The sequence below is a fragment of the Panulirus ornatus genome, chromosome 2, assembly GCF_036320965.1.
Source record: "Panulirus ornatus isolate Po-2019 chromosome 2, ASM3632096v1, whole genome shotgun sequence".
NCBI classification, from domain to species: Eukaryota; Metazoa; Arthropoda; class Malacostraca; order Decapoda; family Palinuridae; genus Panulirus; species Panulirus ornatus.
Genome location: NC_092225.1, coordinates 75655879 through 75678752, shown reverse-complemented (window position 1 = coordinate 75678752; position 22874 = coordinate 75655879). Strand labels below are relative to the sequence as shown.

At 40.2% G+C, this 22874-nt stretch overlaps 1 protein-coding gene across 1 annotated transcript in view; it reads left to right on the top strand.

Annotated features, from left to right (window-relative positions):
• The window catches only part of LOC139757294 (uncharacterized), a 517589-nt gene that overhangs the window by 209028 nt on the left and 285687 nt on the right, over window positions 1-22874 (top strand). Inside the window, exons 12-13 of the mRNA XM_071677667.1 lie at window positions 618-679; window positions 18982-19357. Coding sequence (XP_071533768.1) covers window positions 618-679; window positions 18982-19357 — 438 coding nt within the window. The remainder of the gene's footprint in view (window positions 1-617; window positions 680-18981; window positions 19358-22874) is intronic.

The following is a 22874-nucleotide window of genomic DNA, read 5'->3' as shown; positions in this document are numbered from 1 at the left end:
AGATTATTGTTATGGAGCACTACCTCATGTAGCAGTTTCAAACATTTTTTCCAATTTTTTATGTAAAATCTCATTTTGCACACATGGTCCACTTTGCCACTTTTCTGGGGAAATCTGTTGTACTCATCGATCACATTCCCTTTCAATTGTTTAATTTTCTCCTTGTCTTACCACACCTTTGTGAGTATTGAATTAATTCTTTGCGCCATTTACCCTATAGGAGAATAGTAGTAGAATGGTGAAGTCACTTGATCAAAGCTATTGTACATAATGCTTGAAAGGCAGTAAAGTATTACTTACTGTCTGTATCATATCCATGTAGCAGTTTGGTATCTTTCTTAAGTTTTTATTACTGTATTTCAGCTTCTGAATTGTTTTATTTTTCTATATTCTATGCCCCACACTTTCATTTTCACTCCCCTTTTTTCATTGGAATGAGAGTTAGACATTTTCACTAGTTCTAAGTATGTTTCCAGAAATAGATTGATGAGATTATGCAAACAAGAAATATTTTTTTTGTATAGCTTAATTTCTTAGGGCATAGAAGTTGTAAAACAATTATATGTGCTTTTGTTTACCTTGTACAGTTTTCTAATATGTCCTTCCTCCTTTCATAGGTGGAAATTTGTCCTTCACCCCAGATACTTGCAGACACATATTCCCACCTACTAAATGACAGGTAAGGTAGCTTCTGTACAATATTGCAGCCTTCTGTTGTCTTTCTTTATGTTCTTAATCTCCAATTTGTGTGCTATGTTTTAGGGTCTGAATGTGCCTCCTAAGAATGCTTTATTTATCACTATATCTTTGATATTCTTTTTCTTGCTGTATCTCTTCACATTAGTTTTAAGACTGCTATGTACAGTAATGTTTGCATTAGTTTTGCTTCAGACTTCTACTAGTTTTAGTATCATTAGCTATATGAAGTAATGATGTTTTCCTGTAATGAGTCATCAGAGTATGTAATTTCTTTTGTACTTCTATTTGTGGAAAAGATTGTTTGCTTAGTCATGCAGTTTAATGAGCTAAAAGGAGACACATCCATTCCATTTGTTTTGTCAGTGACGTTACAGACCTGAGTGTGAGCTTGTGCAGTTTTCAGTAAGGCACCATTTTGTACAAGCCAGTGAACTTAGAGACATATGCCTAAGACCTTTGATAAAGAAGGGTTCCATAGATATCCATAAAATTTCATGTCAAACAACAAAACATAGTTATATGATTCCCTCGTCTTCAAATTAGTGGTTGCTAAGAGTTTTTAGTCTGAGCCAATTTAACTTAAACCATCCAGTCAGGACACAAATTGCCTTTGTTGATGTGTAATCAACTCCATTCATTAGCTAGTATCTCCCTGTTTTGAAATTAACAGTTGAGTTGGTTTCGTGATGTTTATCTGTTTGACCCTTGAAAGGTGGTTGATCTCATATGAGACATCATACACTGGGTGCAGCTGATCCCATATGAGGTACAGTTCTTTAATTGGCTGCCTCTGCCTCTAGACAAAATATGCTGCCATTGGTAGTTTTAGTGGCATCCATGGATTGTTTCCAGGCTTTACATTTCTAAACTTTTCCATATATTTGTTTGCATATGTGGAGAAATTAAGGATTCTTGTACAGGATCTGCACCCACATGGTATGCAATAATATCTAAATTATCTTACAAGACATAAGACAATAGATACAGTATTACTAATGAAAACCATTAGTAATCATATTTGTTTACAAGACATTAGACAATTGATACTATAGCACTGATGAAAATCTTTAGTAATTATATTTGCTTATGAGGTAAGCACATATGAAATACCACACATCTCACTTGGTATGCCTAAAGATACCTCTGGAGTACCTTGCTCATCTGGCATTGGTATAGCATAAGTTGAAGTGTGTGCAGCTCTCACAGACAGTGCCTCATCAGCTAGAGCTGTATATAATTTGATTTAGAAAATTACATGCTAATTAGCCTGAAGAACAAACTTTAGAAGTTATTTTTTTATGTATTTCAGTATTTGCCTTTGCTGTGCATGGAAAATCATGGCAATTGTATCATGTAAGGGTTAATGTTCAGGTTCACATAATAGCCTTGCAAACCTAGTATTTCAGAAAGTAAGTGTAGTAAATGTTTTTGGGTGCATTGACTGTACTGTGAGATATTTAGTCACAAGATTTCTGTGAGGAAAATCTAGAAACCTCACCCAAAGTTTGTGAAGAATATTATCTCTTACTTGTCATTGACTTCACAATTTCACATCTTTATAAAGATCCTCAAATCTTTATATGCTGAAACTTCATATACTCCACAGACTTCTAGGTTGCAGCCTGCTTAGGCAATACAGGTTTCATAACCTCTACTGACTGCTCAGGTTTCATTAGCTTTGGAAACTATAGTCATTGTTTATTTTGTAAGATTCACTTATTACTGCCTTACTCTGTTGATGAAAGGAATGATGCATATTGTTTCCAAGATCTGATGACTAGGTGAAGGTTGTGAGTTCACTTATTGCTGCCTTACTATGTTGATGAAAGGAATGATGCATATTGTTTCCAAGATCTGATGACTAGGTGAAGGTTGTGAGTTGCTCTGTTGCACAAAAATAAAGGGACAAAAAATTATATAAAAATAATTGTGGTGTACATGTTCACAGAATATTGCTTTATGTAAGAGCAAAGATTTTGATTGATCATATAAGAAGGATTATATTAAACTTCTTTTGGTTAAGAAGGTGAATTTTAGAATGGAATATGGTATGTAAATCAGAGTTTAACACTTATGCTGGAAGTTTTGAGAAAAACAAAAATTTTTATCATCATACTTGATTGGCTGTCTCCCATGTTAGTGAGGTAGCGCAAGGAAACAGACGAAAGAATGGCCCAACCCACCCACATACACGTGTGTACATACACGTCCACTCACGCACATATATATACCTTTACATCTCAACATATATATCTTTTCTTTCATTCATACTATTCGCCATTTCCCGCATTAGCGAGGTAGCGTTAAGAACAGAGGACTGGGCCTTAGAGGGATATATATATATATATATATATGTATTCCCTGGGGATAGGGGAGAAAGAATACTTCCCACGTATTCCCTGCGTGTCGTAGAAGGCGACTAAAAGGGAAGAGAGTGAGGGGCTGGAAATCCTCCCCTCTCTTTTTTTTTTTTTTTTTCCAAAGGAAGGAACAGAGAAGGGGGCTGGATGAGGATGTTTCCTCAGAGGCCCAGTCCTCTGTTCTTAACGCTACCTCGCTGACGCGGGAAATGGCGAATAGTATGAAAGAAAAAGAAAGAATATATATATATATATATATATATATATATATATATATATATATATATATATATATATATATATATATATATATATATTGATTAAATTGGTTAAATTGATGAGAACTACTATTGACGTTTGTGTAAATAAATTAAACATTTCCTTTTTCCACAGCCAGAGGTTGAACCATTATGTGACATTCATTTTTTCATTTCATTTCAAGCTAGAAGTTTTCAGTTTTCTAAAGTGTTTCTTACATTTTTCATATGTATATATATATGTATGTGTATGTATGTGTATATGTGCGTTTGTGTGTGTATGTGTATATATATATATTTATATTATCCCTGGGGATAGGGGTGAAAGAATACTTCCCACGCATTCCTCGCGTGTCGTAGAAAGCGACTAGAGGGGACGGGAGCGGGGGGCCAGAAATCCTCCCCTCCTTGTATTTTTTTAACTTTCTAAAATGGGAAACAGAAGAAGGAGTCACGCGGGGAGTGCTCATCCTCCTCGAAGGCTCAGATTGGGGTGCCTAAATGTGTGTGGATGTAACCAAGATGTGAAAAAAGGAGAGATAGGTAGTATGTTTGAGGAAAGGAACCTGGATGTTTTGGCTCTGAGTGAAACGAAGCTCAAGGGTAAAGGGGAAGAGTGGTTTGGGAATGTCTTGGGAGTAAAGTCAGGGGTTGGTGAGAGGACAAGAGCAAGGGAAGGAGTAGCACTACTCCTGAAACAGGAGTTGTGGAAGTATGTGATAGAATGTAAGAAAGTAAATTCTCGATTAATATGGGTAAAACTGAAAGTTGATGGAGAGAGATGGGTGATTATTGGTGCATATGCACCTGGGCATGAGAAGAAAGATCATGAGAGGCAAGTGTTTTGGGAGCAGCTGAATGAGTGTGTTAGTGGTTTTGATGCACGAGACCGGGTTATAGTGTTGGGTGATTTGAATGCAAAGGTGAGTAATGTGGCAGTTGAGGGAATAATTGGTATACATGGGGTGTTCAGTGTTGTAAATGGAAATGGTGAAGAGCTTGTAGATTTATGTGCTGAAAAAGGACTGATGATTGGGAATACCTGGTTTAAAAAGCGAGATATACATAAGTATACTTATGTAAGTAGGAGAGATGGCCAGAGAGCGTTATTGGATTACGTGTTAATTGACAGGCACGCGAAAGAGAGACTTTTGGATGTTAATGTGCTGAGAGGTGCAACTGGAGGGATGTCTGATCATTATCTTGTGGAGGCTAAGGTGAAGATTTGTATGGGTTTTCAGAAAAGAAGAGTGAATGTTGGGGTGAAGAGGGTGGTGAGAGTAAGTGAGCTTGGGAAGGAGACTTGTGTGAGGAAGTACCAGGAGAGACTGAGTACAGAATGGAAAAAGGTGAGAACAATGGAAGTAAGGGGAGTGGGGGAGGAATGGGATGTATTTAGGGAATCAGTGATGGATTGCGCAAAAGATGCTTGTGGCATGAGAAGAGTGGGAGGTGGGCAGATTAGAAAGGGTAGTGAGTGGTGGGATGAAGAAGTAAGAGTATTAGTGAAAGAGAAGAGAGAGGCATTTGGACGATTTTTGCAGGGAAAAAATGCAATTGAGTGAGAGACTATAAAAGAAAGAGACAGGAGGTCAAGAGAAAGGTGCAAGAGGTGAAAAAAAGGGCAAATGAGAGTTGGGGTGAGAGATTATCATTAAATTTTAGGGAGAATAAAAAGATGTTCTGGAAGGAGGTAAATAAAGTGCGTAAGACAAGGGAGCAAATGGGAACTTCAGTGAAGGGCGCAAATGGGGAGGTGATAACAAGTAGTGGTGATGTGAGAAGGAGATGGAGTGAGTATTTTGAATGTTTGTTGAATGTGTTTGATGATAGAGTGGCAGATATAGGGTGTTTTGGTCGAGGTGGTGTGCAAAGTGCGAGGGTTAGGAAAAATGATTTGGTAAACAGAGAAGAGGTAGTAAAAGCTTTGCGGAAGATGAAAGCCGGCAAGGCAGCAGGTTTGGATGGTATTGCAGTGGAATTTATTAAAAAAGGGGGTGACTGTATTGTTGACTGGTTGGTAAGGTTATTTAATGTATGTATGACTCATGGGGAGGTGCCTGAGGATTGGTGGAATGCGTGTATAGTGCCATTGTACAAAGGCAAAGGGGATAAGAGTGAGTGCTCAAATTACAGAGGTATAAGTTTGTTGAGTATTCCTGGTAAATTATATGGGAGGGTATTGATTGAGAGGGTGAAGGCATGTACAGAGCATCAGATTGGGGAAGAGCAGTGTGGTTTCAGAAGTGGTAGAGGATGTGTGGATCAGGTGTTTGCTTTGAAGAATGTATGCGTGAAATACTTAGAAAAGCAAATGGATTTGTATGTAGCATTTATGGATCTGGAGAAGGCATATGATAGAGTTGATAGAGATGCTCTGTGGAAGGTATTAAGAATATATGGTGTGGGAGGCAAGTTGTTAGAAGCAGTGAAAAGTTTTTATCGAGGATGTAAGGCATGTGTACGTGTAGGAAGAGAGGAAAGTGATTGGTTCTCAGTGAATGTAGGTTTGCGGCAGGGGTGTGTGATGTCTCCATGGTTGTTTAATTTGTTTATGGATGGGGTTGTTAGGGAGGTGAATGCAAGAGTTTTGGAAAGAGGGGCAAGTATGAAGTCTGTTGGGGATGAGAGAGCTTGGGAAGTGAGTCAGTTGTTGTTGGCTGATGATACAGCGCTGGTGGCTGATTCATGTGAGAAACTGCAGAAGCTGGTGACTGAGTTTGGTAAAGTGTGTGAAAGAAGAAAGTTAAGAGTAAATGTGAATAAGAGCTAGGTTATTAGGTACAGTAGGGTTGAGGGTCAAGTCAATTGGGAGGTGAGTTTGAATGGAGAAAAACTGGAGGAAGTAAAGTGTTTTAGATATCTGGGAGTGGATCTGGCAGTGGATGGAACCATGGAAGCGGAAGTGGATCATAGGGTGGGGGAGGGGGCGAAAATTCTGGGGGCCTTGAAGAATGTGTGGAAGTCGAGAACATTATCTCGAAAAGCAAAAATGGGTATGTTTGAAGGAATAGTGGTTCCAACAATGTTGTATGGTTGCGAGGCGTGGGCTATGGATAGAGTTGTGCGCAGGAGGATTGATGTGCTGGAAATGAGATGTTTGAGGACAATGTGTGGTGTGAGGTGGTTTGATCGAGTAAGTAACGTAAGGGTAAGAGAGATGTGTGGAAATAAAAAGAGCGTGGTTGAGAGAGCAGAAGAGGGTGTTTTGAAATGGTTCGGGCACATGGAGAGAATGAGTGAGGAAAGATTGACCAAGAGAATATATGTGTCAGAGGTGGAGGGAACGAGGAGAAGAGGGAGACCAAATTGGAGGTGGAAAGATGGAGTGAAAAAGATTTTGTGTGATCGGGGCCTGAGCATGCAGGAGGGTGAAAGGAGGGCAAGGAATAGAGTGAATTGGAGCGATGTGGTATACCGGGGTTGACGTGCTGTCAGTGGATTGAATCAAGGCATGTGAAGCGTCTGGGGTAAACCATGGAAAGCTGTGTAGGTATGTATATTTGCGTGTGTGGACGTATGTATATACATGTGTATGGGGGTGGGTTGGGCCATTTCTTTCGTCTGTTTCCTTGCGCTACCTCGCAAACGCGGGAGACAGCGACAAAGCAAAAAAAAAATATATATATATATATATATATATATATATATATATATATATATATATATACACACAACGAAGAGACGTAGCTAGGGCACCATTTGGTAAACATGCGATTGTCCAAGGCAGACAACAAGTGTATCATAAACTTATTATGTGGACAAGAAGGTGAATTGTTTACAAATTCTATCAACAATAAAGTTATCCAATTTATCCAATTTATATAGACCATCACTAAGATTAAGATTGTAATTCTTTGTGTATTTGATAATAGAAAATTCAATGATATTTCTCATGGTAATAGAGTTAGATAACTGAGATGGCATCACTCCAGTCAATACAATGATCATAGTTTTTAATGTGGTTAAACAAGGCATTTGAATCTTGTCTCGTTCTTATACTATATTTATGTTGCTTAAGTCCAAGAGAAAGATCCTTACCAGTCTGCCAACATAAAACTTATCACAATTTCTACATGGCACTTTATAAATGCACCCAGGAGAATTTTCTGGTGAATTCCTGATTCAGATATACTTTATTATATTATTTTTGCTGAAGGCACCATTAACATTAAAGGATTTAAGCAACATGGGAAGTAAAGTAAAACTATTATTAAAAGGGAGAACTAAAAGAATCTTGTGTCAGTGGGAGGTTTAGGATCAACTCTATAAAATGATTTTTTACTAACTTAATGGACTTATAAATAAAAGATCTAGGGTACTTTAACTTAGATCCAATAGAATATATCCTCTCAAACTCATCATCAATATGCTCTGGACTGCATATACATAATGCCCTAAGGAACATAGATTGAAATGATGATGATTTTATCTGTCATGTTGAGATGAGTAATAATGGATATATGAGCATACATTGGTAGGTTTTCTGTATACGCTAAACTTAAACTTATTTTCTTGCCTATGGATCATGCAATCAAAAAATGGAAACATACCATTAGTTTCATTTTCTGTAGTAAATTTGATGGAAGGTACTAAATTGTTATATAAGGGGAGAAATATTTGTAATTTTCATTTTTTGGCCAAACACAAACATCATCATCTACATACCTAAACCAAATTGCATTAGAAGGTAAGATGTCCTTTAGTAATTTTGTTTCAAAAAATTCCATATAAAGATTACTTAGTACAGGTGAAAGGGAAAAATGGAAACATACCATTAGTTTCATTTTCTATAGTAAATTTGATGGAAGGTACTAAATTGTTAAATAAGGGGAGAAATATTTGTAATTTTCATTTTTTGGCCAAACACAAACATCATCATCTACATACCTAAACCAAATTGCATTAGAAGGTAAGATGTCCTTTAGTAATTTTGTTTAAAAAAATTCCATATAAAGATTACTTAGTACAGGTGAAAGAGGGTTACCCATTGCCATACCAAATTTTTGAGCATAATAATCTCCATTGAATTGAAATACACAGTCTTATATGCACAAATTTATCAGTTCATGAAAACAGATTTTGAAACAGGTAGATGAATATCATCCAAGACATCAGATAAATATTCTAAAAGGTCATCAACTGGAATTTTTGTGAAAAGTGAGGAAACATCAAAGCTAACAAGTTTGAAATCAAAATTAACATTGATATTGTTAAGCTTGTTAACTAAGTCTACATTGTTCATGATATTAGAATTTGATGTCTTACCCACTAAAGGGGAGCGGGGGGCTGGAAGGGAGCTGGGGGCTGGAAACCCTCCCCTCCTTGTATTTTAAATTTCTAAAAGGGGAAACAGAAGAAGGAGTCAAGTGGGGAGTGCTCATCCTCCTCAAAAGTTCAGATTGGGGTGTCTAAATGTGTGTGGATGTAACCAAGATGAGAAAAAAGGAGAGATAGGTAGTATGTTTGAGGAAAAGAACCTGGATGTTTTGGCTCTGAGTGAAACAAAGCTAAAGTGTAAAGGGGAAGAGTGGTTTGGGAATGTCTTGGGAGTAAAGTCAGGGGTAAGTGAGAGGACAAGAGCAAGGGAAGGAGTAGCACTACTCCTGAAACAGGAGTTGTGGGAGTATGTGATAGAGTGTAAGAAAGTAAATTCTAGATTGGTATGGGTAAAACTGAAAGTGGATGGGGAGAGATGGGTGATTATTGGTGCATATGCACCTGGGCATGAGAAGAAAGATCATGAGAGGCAAGTGTTTTGGGAGCAGCTGAGCAAGTGTGTTAGTTTTGATGCACGAGACCGGGTTATAGCGATGGGTGATTTGAATGCAAAGGTGAGTAATGTGGCAGTTGAGGGAATAATTGGTGTACATGGGGTGTTCAGTGTTGTAAATGGAAATGGTGAAGAGCTTGTAGATTTATGTACTGAAAAAGGACTGGTGATTGGGAATACCTGGTTTAAAAAGAGAGATATACATAAGTATACGTAAGTAGGAGAGACGGCCAGAGAGCGTTATTGGATTAAGTGTTAATTGATAGGCATGCAAGAGAGACTTTTGGATGTTAATATGCTGAGAGGTGCAACTGGAGGAATGTCTGATCATTGTCTTATGAAGATTTTTGGAGGTTTTCAAAAAAGAAGAGAAAATGTTGGGGTGAAGAGAGTGGTGAGAGTAAGTGAGCTTGGGAAGGAGACTTGTGTGAGGAAGTACCAGGAGAGAGTGAGTACAGAATGGAAAAAGGTGAGAACAAAGGAGGTAAGGGGAGTGGGGGAGGAATGGGATGTATTTAGGGAAGCAGTAGTGGCTTGCGCAAAAGATGCTTTTGGCATGAGAAGCGTGGGAGGTGGGCAGATTAGAAAGGGTAGTGAGTGGTGGGATGAAGAAGTAAGATTATTAGTGAAAGAGAAGAGAGAGGCATTTGGACGATTTTTGCAGGGAAATAATGCAAATGAGTGGGAGATATATAAAAGAAAGAGGCAGGAGGTCAAGAGAAAGGTACAAGTGGTGAAAAAGAGGGCAAATGAGAGTTGGGGTGAGAGAGTATCATTAAGTTTTAGTGTAGGAAGAGAGGAAAGTGATTGGTTCTCAGTGAATGTAGGTTTGCGGCAGGGGTGTGTGATGTCTCCATGGTTGTTTAATTTGTTTATGGATGGGGTTGTTAGTGAGGTAAATGCAAGAGTTTTGGAAAGAGGGGCAAGTATGAAGTCTGTTGGGGATGAGAGAGCTTGGGAAGTAAGTCAGTTGTTGTTCGCTGATGATACAGCGCTGGTGGCTGATTCATGTGAGAAACTGCAGAAGCTGGTGACTGAGTTTGGTAAAGTGTGTGGAAGAAGAAAGTTAAGAGTAAATGTGAATAAGAGCAAGGTAATTAGGTACAGTAGGGTTGAGGGTCAAGTCAATTGGGAGGTGAGTTTGAATGGAGAAAAACTGGAGGAAGTGAAGTGTTTTAGATATCTGGGAGTGGATCTGGCAGTGGATGGAACCATGGAAGCGGAAGTGGATCATAGGGTGGGGGAGGGGGCGAAAATTCTGGGGGCCTTGAAGAATGTGTGGAAGTCGAGAACATTATCTCGGAAAGCAAAAATGGGTATGTTTGAAGGAATAGTGGTTCCAACAATGTTGTATGGTTGCGAGGCGTGGGCTATGGATAGAGTTGTGCGCAGGAGGATGGATGTGCTGGAAATGAGATGTTTGAGGACAATGTGTGGTGTGAGGTGGTTTGATCGAGTGAGTAACGTAAGGGTAAGAGAGATGTGTGGAAATAAAAAGAGCGTGGTTGAGAGAGCAGAAGAGGGTGTTTTGAAGTGGTTTGGGCACATGGAGAGGATGAGTGAGGAAAGATTGACCAAGAGGATATATGTGTCGGAGGTGGAGGGAACGATGAGAAGTGTGAGACCTAATTGGAGGTGGAAAGATGGAGTGAAAAAGATTTTGTGTGATCGGGGCCTGAACGTGCAGGAGGGTGAAAGGAGGGCAAGGAATAGAGTGAATTGGAGCGATGTGGTATACCGGGGTTGACGTGCTGTCAGTGGATTGAATCAAGGCATGTGAAGCGTCTGGGGTAAACCATGGAAAGCTGTGTAGGTATGTATATTTGCGTGTGTGGACGTATGTATATACATGTGTATGGGGGGGGGGTTGGGCCATTTCTTTCGTCTGTTTCCTTGCGCTACCTCGCAAACGCGGGAGACAGCGACAAAGTATAATAAAAAAATTAAAAAAAAAAAAGATTTTTGGAAGGAGGTAAATAAAGTGCGTAAGACAAGGGAACAAATGGGAACTTCAGCGAAGGGGGCTAATGGGGAGGTGATAACGAGTAGTGGTGATGTGAGATGGAGTGAGTATTTTGAAGGTATGTTGAATGTTTTTGATGATAGTGTGGCAGATATAGGGTTTTTGGTCGAGGTGGTGTGCAAAGTGAGAGGGTTAGGGAGAATGATTTGATAAACAGAGAAGAGATAGTAAAAGCTTTGCGGAAGATGAAAGCCGGCGAGGCAGTGGGTTTGGATGGTATTGCTGTGGAATTTATTAATAAAGTGGTGACTGTATTGTTGAATGGTTGGTAAGTTTAGTTAATGTATGTATGACTCATGTTGAGGTGCCTAAGGATTGGCAGAATGCTTGCATAGTGCCAGTGTACAAAGACAAAGGGGATAAAAGTGAGTGCTCAAATTACAGAGGTATAAGTTTGTTGAGTATTCCAGGTAAATTATATGGAAGGGTATTGATTGAGAGGTTGAAGGCATGTACAGAGCATCAGATTGGGGAAGAGCAGTGTGGTTTCAGAAGTGGTAGATAATGTGTGGATCAGGTGTTTGCTTTGAAGCATGCATGTGAGAAATACTTAGAAAAGCAAATGGATTTGTATGTAGCATTTATGGATCTGGAGAAGGCATATGATAGAGTTGATAGAGATGCTCTGTGGAAGGTATTAAGAATACATGGTGTGGGAGGCAAGTTGTTAGAAGCAGTGAAAAGTTTTTATTGAGGATGTAAGGCATGTGTACATGTAGGAAGAGAGGAATGTGATTGGTTCTCAGTGAATGTTGCTTTTTGGCAGGGGTGTGTGATGTCTCCATGGTTGTTTGATTTGTTTATGGATGGGGTTGTTAGGGAGGTGAATGCAAGAGTTTTGGAAAGAGGGGCAAGTAAACAGTCTGTTGTGGATGAGAGAGCTTGGGAAGTGAGTCAGTTGTTGTTCGCTGATGATACAGCGCTGGTGGCTGATTCGGGTGAGAAACTGCAGAAGCAGGTGACTAAGTTTGGTAAAGTGTGTGAAAGAAGAAAGCAGAGAGTAAATGTGAATGAGAGCAAGGTGTTAGGTACAGTAGGGTTGAGGGATAAGTCAATTGGGAGGTAAGTTTGAATGGAGAAAAACTGGAGGAAGTGAAGTGTTTTAGATATCTGGGAGTGGATTTGGCAGCAGATGGAACCATGGAAGCGGAAGTGAATCATAGGGTGGGGGAGGATGCGAAAGTTCTGAGAGCATTGAAGAATGTGTGGAAGTCGAGAACATTATCTCGGAAAGCAAAAATGGGTATGTTTGAAGGAATAGTGGTTCCAACAATGTTATATGGTTGCGAGGCTTGGGCTATGGATAGAGTTGTGCGGAGGAGGGTGGATATGCTGGAAATGAGATGTTTGAGGACAGTTTGTGGTGTGAGGTGGTTCAATCGAGTAAGTAATAATAGGGCAAGAGAGATGTGTGGTAATAAAAAGAGTGTGTGAGGATATATGTGTCTGAGATGGAGGGAACAAGAAGTGGGAGACCAAATTGGAGGTGGAAAGATGGAGTGAAAAAGATTTTGAGTGATTGGGGCCTGAACATGCAGGAGGGTGAAAGGCATGCAAGGAATAGTGTGAATTGGAATGATGTGGTATACTGGGGTCGATGTGCTGTCAATGGATTGGACAAGGGCATGTGAAGAGTCTGGGGTAAATCACTGAAAATTCTGTGGGCCTGGATGTCGAAAGGGAGCTGTGGTTTCAGTGTATTATACATGACAGCTAGAGACTGAATGTGAACGAATGGGGCCTTTGTTGTCTTTTCCTAGCGCTACCTCGTGCACATGCGGGGGATGGGGTTGTTATATCATGTGTGGCGGGGTGGCGATGGGAATGTATAAAGTCAGACAGTATGAATTATGTACATGTGTATATATGTATATGTCTGTGTGTGTATATATATGTATACGTTGAGATGTATAGGTATGTATATTTGCGTATGTGGGCGTGTATGTATATACACGTGAATGTGGGTGGGTTGGGCCATTCTTTCATCTGTTTCCTTGTGCTACCTCGCTAACGTGGGAGACACCGACAAAGCAAAATAATGATAATGAAAAAATATATATATAAAAAGTGTGTGAAAGAAGAAAGCTAAGAGTAAATGTGAATAAGAGCAAGGTTATTAGGTGCAGTAGGGTTGAGGGACAAATCAATTGGGAGGTAAGTTTGAATGGAGAAAAACTGGAGGAAGTGAAGTGTTTTAGATATCTGGGAGTGGATTTGGCAGCGGATGGAACCATGGAAGCAGAAGTGAATCACAGGTTGGGGGAGGGGGTGAAAGTTCTGGGAGCGTTGAAGAATGTGTGGAAGTCGAGAACATTATCTCAGAAAGCAAAATGGGTATGTTTGAAGGAATAGTGGTTCCAACAGTGTTATATGGTTGTGAGGCGTGGGCTATAGATAGGGTTGTGCGGAGGAGGGTGGATGTGTTGGGAATGAGATGTTTGAGGACAGTATGTGGTGTGAGGTGGTTTGATCGAGTAAGTAATGAAAGGGTAAGAGAGATGTGTGGTAATAGAAAGAGTGTGGTTGAGAGAGCAGAAGAGGATGTATTGATATTATTTGGTCACATGAAGAGAATGAGTGAGGAAAGATTGACAAAGAGTATATATGTGTCAGAGGTGGAGGGAACGAGGAGAAGTGAGAGACCAAATTGGAGGTGGAAGGGTGGAGTGAAAAAGATTTTGAGTGATCGGGGCCTGAACATGCAGGAGGGTGAAAGGCGTTCAAGAAATAGAGTGAATTGGAACGATGTGGTATACCAGGGTCGACATGTTGTCAGTGGATTGAACCAGTGCATTACCTCTGGGGTAATCCATGGAATGTTTTGTGGGGCCTTGATGTGGAAAGGGAGCTGTGGTTTCGGTGCTTTATACATGACAGCTAGAGACTGAGTGTGAATGAAGATGGCCTTTGTTGTCTTTTCTTATTTAGCACTACCTTGCGCACATGCAGGGGAAGGGGGATGTCATTTCGTGTGTGGCAGGGTGGCTACTTGAATGAATAAGGGCAGACAGCATGAATTATGTGCATGTGTATATATGTATATGTCTGTGTGTGTATATTTATGAATATGTTGAGATGTATAGGTATGTATATGTGCGTGTGGACGTGTATGTATATACATGTGTATATGGGTTGAGCCATTCTTTCGTCTGTTTCCTTGCGCCACCTTGCTAACGCAGGAGACAGCGACAAAGTATAATAAATAGATATATATGTATATATATATATGATACAGCGCTGGTGGCTGATTCATGTGAGAAACTGCAGAAGCTGGTGACTGAGTTTGGTAAAGTGTGTGAAAGAAGAAAGTTAAGAGTAAATGTGAATAAGAGCAAGGTTATTAGGGACAGTAGGGTTGAGGGTCAAGTCAATTGGGAGGTGAGTTTGAATGGAGAAAAACTGGAGGAAGTGAAGTGTTTTAGATATCTGGGAGTGGATCTGGCAGCGGATGGAACCATGGAAGCGGAAGTGGATCATAGGGTGGGGGAGGGGGCGAAAATTCTGGGAGCCTTGAAGAATGTGTGGAAGTCGAGAACATTATCTCGGAAAGAAAAAATGTGTATGTTTGAAGGAATAGTGGTTCCAACAATGTTGTATGGTTGCGAGGCGTGGGCTATGGATAGAGTTGTGCGCAGGAGGATGGATGTGCTGGAAATGAGATGTTTGTGGACAATGTGTGGTGTGAGGTGGTTTGATCGAGTAAGTAACGTAAGGGTAAGAGAGATGTGTGGAAATGAAAAGAGCGTGGTTGAGAGAGCAGAAGAGGGTGTTTTGAAATGGTTTGGGCACATGGAGAGAATGAGTGAGGAAAGATTGACCAAGAGGATATATGTGTCGGAGGTGGAGGGAACGAGGAGAAGAGGGAGACCAAATTGGAGGTGGAAAGATGGAGTGAAAAAGATTTTGTGTGATCGGGGCCTGAACATGCAGGAGGGTGAAAGGAGGGCAAGGAATAGAGTGAATTGGAGCGATGTGGTATACCGGGGTTGACGTGCTGTCAGTGGATTGAATCAGGGCATGTGAAGCGTCTGGGGTGAACCATGGAAAGCTGTGTAGGTGTGTATATTTGCGTGTGTGGACGTATGTATATACATGTGTATGGGGGTGGGTTGGGCCATTTCTTTCGTCTGTTTCCTTGCGCTACCTCGCAAACGCGGGAGACAGCGACAAAGCAAAAAAAAAAATATATATATATATATATATATATGATTCATGTGAGAAACTGCAGAAGCTGGTGACTGAGTTTGGTAAAGTGTGTGAAAGAAGAAAGCTAAGAGTAAATGTGAATAAGAGCAAGGTTATTAGGTACAGTAGGGTTGAGGGTCAAGTCAATTGGGAGGTAAGTTTGAATGGAGAAAAACTGGAGGAAGTAAAGTGTTTTATATATCTGGGAGTGGATCTGGCAGCGGATGGAACCATGGAAGCGGAAGTGAATCATAGGGTGGGGGAGGGGGCGAAAATCCTGGGAGCCTTGAAGAATGTGTGGAAGTCGAGAATATTATCTCGGAAAGCAAAAATGGGTATGTTTGAAGGAATAGTGGTTCCAACAATGTTGTATGGTTGCGAGGCGTGGGCTATGGATAGAGTTGTGCGCAGGAGGGTGGATGTGCTGGAAATGAGATGTTTGAGGACAATGTGCGGTGTGAGGTGGTTTGATCGAGTAAGTAATGTAAGGGTAAGAGAGATGTGTGGAAATAAAAAGAGCGTGGTTGAGAGAGCAGAAGAGGGTGTTTTGAAATGGTTTGGGCACATGGAGAGAATGAGTGAGGAAAGATTGACCAAGAGGATATATGTGTCGGAGGTAGAGGGAATGAGGAGAAGTGGGAGACCAAATTGGAGGTGGAAAGATGGAGTGAAAAAGATTTTGTGTGATCGGGGCCTGAACATGCAGGAGGGTGAAAGGCGGGCAAGGAATAGAGTGAATTGGATCGATGTGGTATACCGGGGTTGACGTGCTGTCAGTGGATTGAATCAGGGCATGTGAAGCGTCTGGGGTAAACCATGAAAAGTTGTGTGGGGCCTGGATGTGGAAAGGGAGCTGTGGTTTCGGGCATTATTGCGTGACAGCTGGTGACTGAGTGTGAACGAATGGGGCCTTTGTTGTCCTTTCCTAGTGCTACCTCGCACACAGGAAGGGGGAGGGGGATGGTATTCCATGTGTGGCGAGGTGGCGATGGGAATGAATAGGGGCAGACAGTGTGAGTTGTGTGCATGGGTATATAGGTATGTGTCTGTGTGTGTATATATATGTGTACATTGAGATGTATAGGTATGCATACTTGCGTGTGTGGGCGTGTGTGTGTGTACATTGTGTATTGTGGTGGGTTGTGCCATTTCTTTCGTCTGTTTCCTTGCGCTACCTCGCAAACGCGGGAGACAGTGACAAAAAAAAAATATATATATATATATATATATATATATATATATATATATATATATATATATATATATATATATATATCACCATATACACGTTTACAAATTTATACTTGGTTGCCTTCATCCATTCGGAACGCTACCCCTCCCCACAGGAAACAGGATTTTTAACCCCTGCTACAGTGAGGTAGCATCACGAAAACAGACAAAAAAGGCCACATCCACATCCACATCCAAGTCCCACAGACTTTTCCATGGTTTATCCCAGATGTTTCACATTCCCTGCTTCAGTCCACTGACAGCACGTTGACCCTGGTATACTACATCATTCCAATTCACAAAAATACATATAGACTTTTCAGATTTGGAAATAGCATATGGGAAAAGTAGGAAATGGGTTTAGGTTATGACTCATTTGCATGGAAGATGTTTCTTTGATAAAGGCCTTTATGATGGAAGAAGTGGATTTGTGAGAGAGTAAATGGAGGTATTCAGTGGCATAAGAATGTGGAAGTGCATTTCATGTGACCTTCATGGTTTTTCAGTGTTATCATGGATGGAACATTACGTATAATGAGATGCAAAGTGAAATGTAGCATAACCATAATCAAACGAATTATATGCTTCAGTCCATTGACAGCACGTTGACCCTGGTATACCACATCGTTCCAATTCACAAAAATACATATAGAATCTTCAGATTTGGAAATTGCATATGGGAAAAATAGGAAATGGGTTTACGTTATGGCTCATGTGCATGGAAGATGTTTCTTTGTTAAAGGCCTTTATGATGGAAGAAGTGGATTTGTGAGAGAGTAAATGGAGGTATTCAGTGGCAAAAGAATGTGGAAGTACATATCATGTGACCTTCATGGTTGTTCAGTGTTATCATGGATGGAACATTACATATAATGAGATGCAAAGTGAAATGTAGCATAGCCGTAATCAAACAAATTATAAGTTACCACATTTATTGTTTGCCTATGGGGTTAATCTTTTTTGGTGAATTAGAGGAGTTAGAATAGTAATTTGATTTGATGATAAGTTTAGGAGGAGGATCTATCTATCTGTCTATATTTCTGATGCTCATTCCCTCTGGGAACTTCCATCAAGAGGGTGGCTAAGTCAGAAGAGTCTCTACTTACCTGTCCTTACATGCCTCCCTCACATACACCATTCCACACATTCTTCCCCCATATCTCTCCCTCCGATACTTTTCCACTCTATGTCCCCTTGTAGTCTTACTTTCAAACCAACCCCTATAATTGTACTATCATACACTCTCCTTATAAACTCTCCATCTTGCATTCTTTCTACAAGACCAAACCACCACAAAGTATTATGTTTCACCCACTCTTCCACTCCACAATTCATTCCCTTTGCATTTCCTGCCTTACCAGATATGTTCTACACTCCCTCATTTCTTTCTTCATTCCATTTAGTCATGTCACATGCTTCTCTCATATAACTAATTTCCACAGCCTGGATTCATGGCTTCTGACTCATCCCATGTCCATGTTTTAGTTGCATAGGTCAAGGTTGCCAAATGTTCCTAGCTTCTAGTAACATTTTGTCAAAAGGCAGGGCTAGCATACATTGCTCACCAAAGGAAAATCTAAATCTAGAGTTACAAAGAATGAGCTGTGTGAGTTAAGTGTTGTCAAATGTTGCGCATGACAAGGAGATTTTGTATGCTCGTGGACAATCACAACATTGTATATGATCCATTGTTACTGCAGTTCCTTTTCATCTCTCTTGACCAACGTTGGCTTCCCTTCTGTACATCAGAAATGAAACGAATCCTATTTGCAATCTTCTTGCACATTCTCCTTCCAAAATATTCACATTCTGCTGGATAGTTTGACATGATTTTTATGGCTGGTTTTATAGCCATTATTTCTGAATGGTTACAGGTATGTCTCTATGGTTTAAACTTAGTACAGAAGAAATGGATTTTCATATTTCAGCTCTAACTTTCTTTTCAGTCTTAGATCAGTCTCATGCATCGTTATGTTGCTGAACATGTATAACCATATACTTGTACATACTTTACGATACTGTGTGATTTTCCTTAACATTGTGAAATGATTTTTTCATTACTGCTTTCTTTCTCTTATGTGTTAATTTGTTTCTTGGGGCTTTTTTTATTTTGTTTTATTTCTGTGCCAAATGTGACATTGCTTACTAGAAACCCTTTTTTAGTAGTCCATATTTTCAAAACTTTTACTTTAAATGCAATTTTGCTTCCATAAAATGATAGCTTTTTTGTGAAGCTGGTAATGCTGCTGTCTTTTGTGTGTGTGTGTGTGTGTGTGTGTGTGTGTGTTACAACCCTTGCTAAGCAGTTTTGTGAATGCCACTGCAGTTTAAGTCTTGTGTGATGCATGTGATTGGATTCTTCAGTTGGTAAGTATTGATCATCCCTTTGAAGTAATAGTTGTTTTGTGAAATATGTGAAACAGTGAAATTTGTTCTTTCCATGTCTCTGAGAAGGCCTGGTGGCACTGGTTTGGAGACGCAGACCAGCAACTCCATCACAAGCAACACCACCACCTCTTCCACCATCACTACCACCATGTCCTCCTCCTTCAACACCATCATCACCTCCTCTACTCATCCTCCATTTGACCCCAGTGCCGCCTCCGAGTCAGAGTGTAGTGAACATCCTGCCGATGGATCCAGCAGCAAGCACCATATGGAACGCAAGAAGATTCGAAAGAAGAAAACCCTTGACCGATTTCCAAAGTTGACGGTTTTGAGTGTGACAGATACAATGGTTGAATGCCAGCTAGAAACTGTCAAACAGAAGACTATTACTTTCAAGTTTGACATTACAGATAATGACCCTCAAGATGTTGCCAACAAATTGGTAAGAAATTCTTAAGTTGTATCAAATCATCATTAATCAAAACTCTTTTTAGTTAAACATCTAATATGCATTATTTCAATACTAACAGTGCTTATAACTGATTAGGACCCTTAATTTTTTACCAAAGAAATAGGGAGACACTTCAGAATATATCAAGATACCTTTAATACCATGTACTGTAGTAAATTATGTTGCAAATTTTTTTTCTCAAAAAAACTCATAATGTATTTGATGGTACCCAATTATCAGGTCTCAAATGACAGTGGATTAGAAAAAAATCCTAATGTGCAGAAAGATACAGTTTCACCAATTCTGATTTTATTTTTGAGTTTACTTAACAGTGCTTAAAACTTAGTTAAAACTCTTATGTTGCTGAGTAAGAACATGAATATATTTGAGAAGGGAAAGAATATATACAGATGTATTATGAACCAGTAATGTATATAAATGAATGATTACATAGGTAAAATCTAAAACTCTTGAGAAGTTATCCTATGCTGATAAAACTACATAATTCATACAACAGCATATCAATTCCAACTTACCACAACCATTTTATTTATTATATATAATCGCCATTTCCTGTGTCAGCAAGGTAGCACCAGGAAACAGATGAAGAATGACCCATCCACTCTTAAACACATATATATGTGCATAAGCACCCCACATGAAACAGCATCTCTACCCCCTGCTTCAGCGAGGTATCACCAGGAACACAGACAGAAAGGCCACATGTGTTCTCACTTAGTCTCTAGCTGTCATGTGTAATGCACTGAAACCAGAGCTCCCTATCCACATCCAGGCCCCACAGACCTTTCCATGGATTACCTCAGATGCTTTACATGCCCTGGTTCAGTCCATTAACAGCACGTTGACCCCAGTATATCACATCGTTCCAATTCACTCTATTCCTTGCACGCCTCACACCCTCCCGTATGTTTAGGCCCCAAGCGCTCGGAATCTTTTTCACTCCATCCTTCCACGTGGCTCCAATTTGGTCTCCCGCTTCTCTTTGTTCCCTCCACCTCTGACACATATATCCTCTTTGTCAACCAATCCTCACTAATTCTCTGCATATGTCCAAACCATATCAATACACCCTCTTCTGCTCTCTCAATCACACTTTTTATTTCCACACATCTCTCATACCCTTTCATTACTTACTTGATCAAATCACCTCACACCACATATTGTCCTCAGACATCTCATTTCCAGCACATCCACCCTCCTCCATACAACCCTATCTATAGTCCATGCCTTGCAACCATATAATATTGTTGGAACTACTATTCCTTCAAACACAAACATTTTTGCTCTGCAAGGTAAGGTTTTCTCTTTCCACACATTGTTCATTGCTGTCAGAACCTTTGCCCCCTCCCCAACCCTGTGATTTAAGTCCGCTTTCATGCTACTTCCACTCCCAGATATCTAAAACACTTCACTTCCTCCAATTTTCTCCACTCAAAATTATATCCCAACTAACTTGTCCCTCAACCCTGCTGAACCTAATAGCCTTGCTCTTATTCACATTTACTCACAACTTTCTCCTTTTGCACACTTTTCCAGACTCAGTCACCAGGTTCTGGAGTTTCTTACTCGAATCAGCTACCAGTGCTGTATTATTGACGAACAACAACTGGCTCACTTCCCGGGCCCTCTCATCCCATACAGACTGCATACTCTCCCCACTCTCCAAAACTCTTGCATTCTCTTCCCTAAACACCCCATCAATAAAGAAATTAAACAACCATGGGGACTTGTACACATTCCTTACTTGCTTGATAAAAACTTTTCCCTACTTATAGCTGCTTACCTCCCACACCATGTACTCTTAAGTCCTTCCACAAAACACCTCTATCATCCCTATCATATGCCCTCTCCAGATCCATAAATGCTACATACGGATCCATCTTTTTTTCTAAGTATTTCTCACACATTCTTTAAAGCAAACACCTGATCCACACACCCTCTACCACTTCTGAAACCACACTACTCCTCCCCAATCTGATTCTCTGTACATACTTTCACCCTCTCAATCAATACCCTCCCATACAATTTCCTAGGAACACTCAAGAAACTTATTCCTCTGTAGTTTGAACATTCACCTTTATTCCCTTTGCCTTTTTACAGTGGCACTATACATGCATTCCGCCAATCCTCAGGCACTTTACCATGATCAATACATACAATGAATATCCTTACTAACCAATCTACAGTCGAGTCATCCCCTTTTTTTTTTAAATAAATTCCACTCTAATACCAGCCAAACCTGCCTCCTTGCTGGATTTCATCATCTGCAAAACTTTTACCAGCTCTTCTTTCTTAACCAGACTTATTCTCTCTGACCCTCTCACTTTGCACACCACCCCAATCAAAACACCCTACATCTGCCTCTCTTTTCTCTTTCACTAACAGCTTTACTTCTTCATCCCACCACTCGCTACCCTTTCTAATCTGCCCATCTCCCACCCTTCTCATGCTACATGCATCTTTTGCACATGCAATCACTGCTTCCTTAAATACATCCCATTCCTCACACACTCCCCTCGCATCATTTGCTTTCACATTTTGCCATCCTGCACTTATTCTCTCCTTGTACTTCCTCACACAAGTGTCCTTTCCATGCTCGCTCACTTTCACCACTCTCTTCTCCCCCAACATTTTATCTTCTTTTTTTGGAAACCTCTACAAATCTTCACCTTCGCGAAGATGGAAGGATGGAGTGAAAATGATTTTGAGCGATCAGGCCTGAACATACAGGAGAGTGAGAGGCATGCAAGGAATAGAGTGAATTGGAACAATGTGATACACCGGGGTCGACGTGCTATCAGTGGCTTGAACCCGGGCATGTGAAGCATCTGGGGTAAACCATTGAAAGTTCTGTGAGGCCTGGATGTGGATATGTAGCTGTGGTTTTGGTGCATAGGTGCATAGGTAGAGGCTGAGTGTGAAGGATGAGGCCTTTTCAGTCTGTTTTTCCTGGCCCTACCTTGCTGAAGTTGGGATAGCGATGCTGTTTCCTGTGGAGTGGGGTAGGAACAGGAATGGATGAAGGCAAGCAAGTATGAATATGTGTATTTGTTTATATGAATATGTCTGTGTATGTATTTATTTGAATATGTCTGTGCATGTGTATATGTTGATATGTATATGTGTGTATATGGTCATTTATGTATATTATTATTATTATTATTATTATTATTATTATTATTATTAATATTATTTTGCTTTGTCGCTGTCTCCCGCGTTTGCGAGGTAGCGCAAGGAAACAGACGAAAGAAATGGCCCAACCCACCCCCATACACCTGGTGTGCAAAGTGAGAGGGTTAGGGAAAATGATTTGGTAAACAGAGAAGAGGTAGTGAAAGCTTTGCGGATGATGAAAGCCGGCAAGGCAGCAGGTTTGGATGGTATTGCAGTGGAATTTATTAAAAAAGGGGTTGACTGTATTGTTGACTGGTTGGTAAGGTTATTTAATGTATGTATGACTCATGGTGAGGTGCCTGAGGATTGGCGG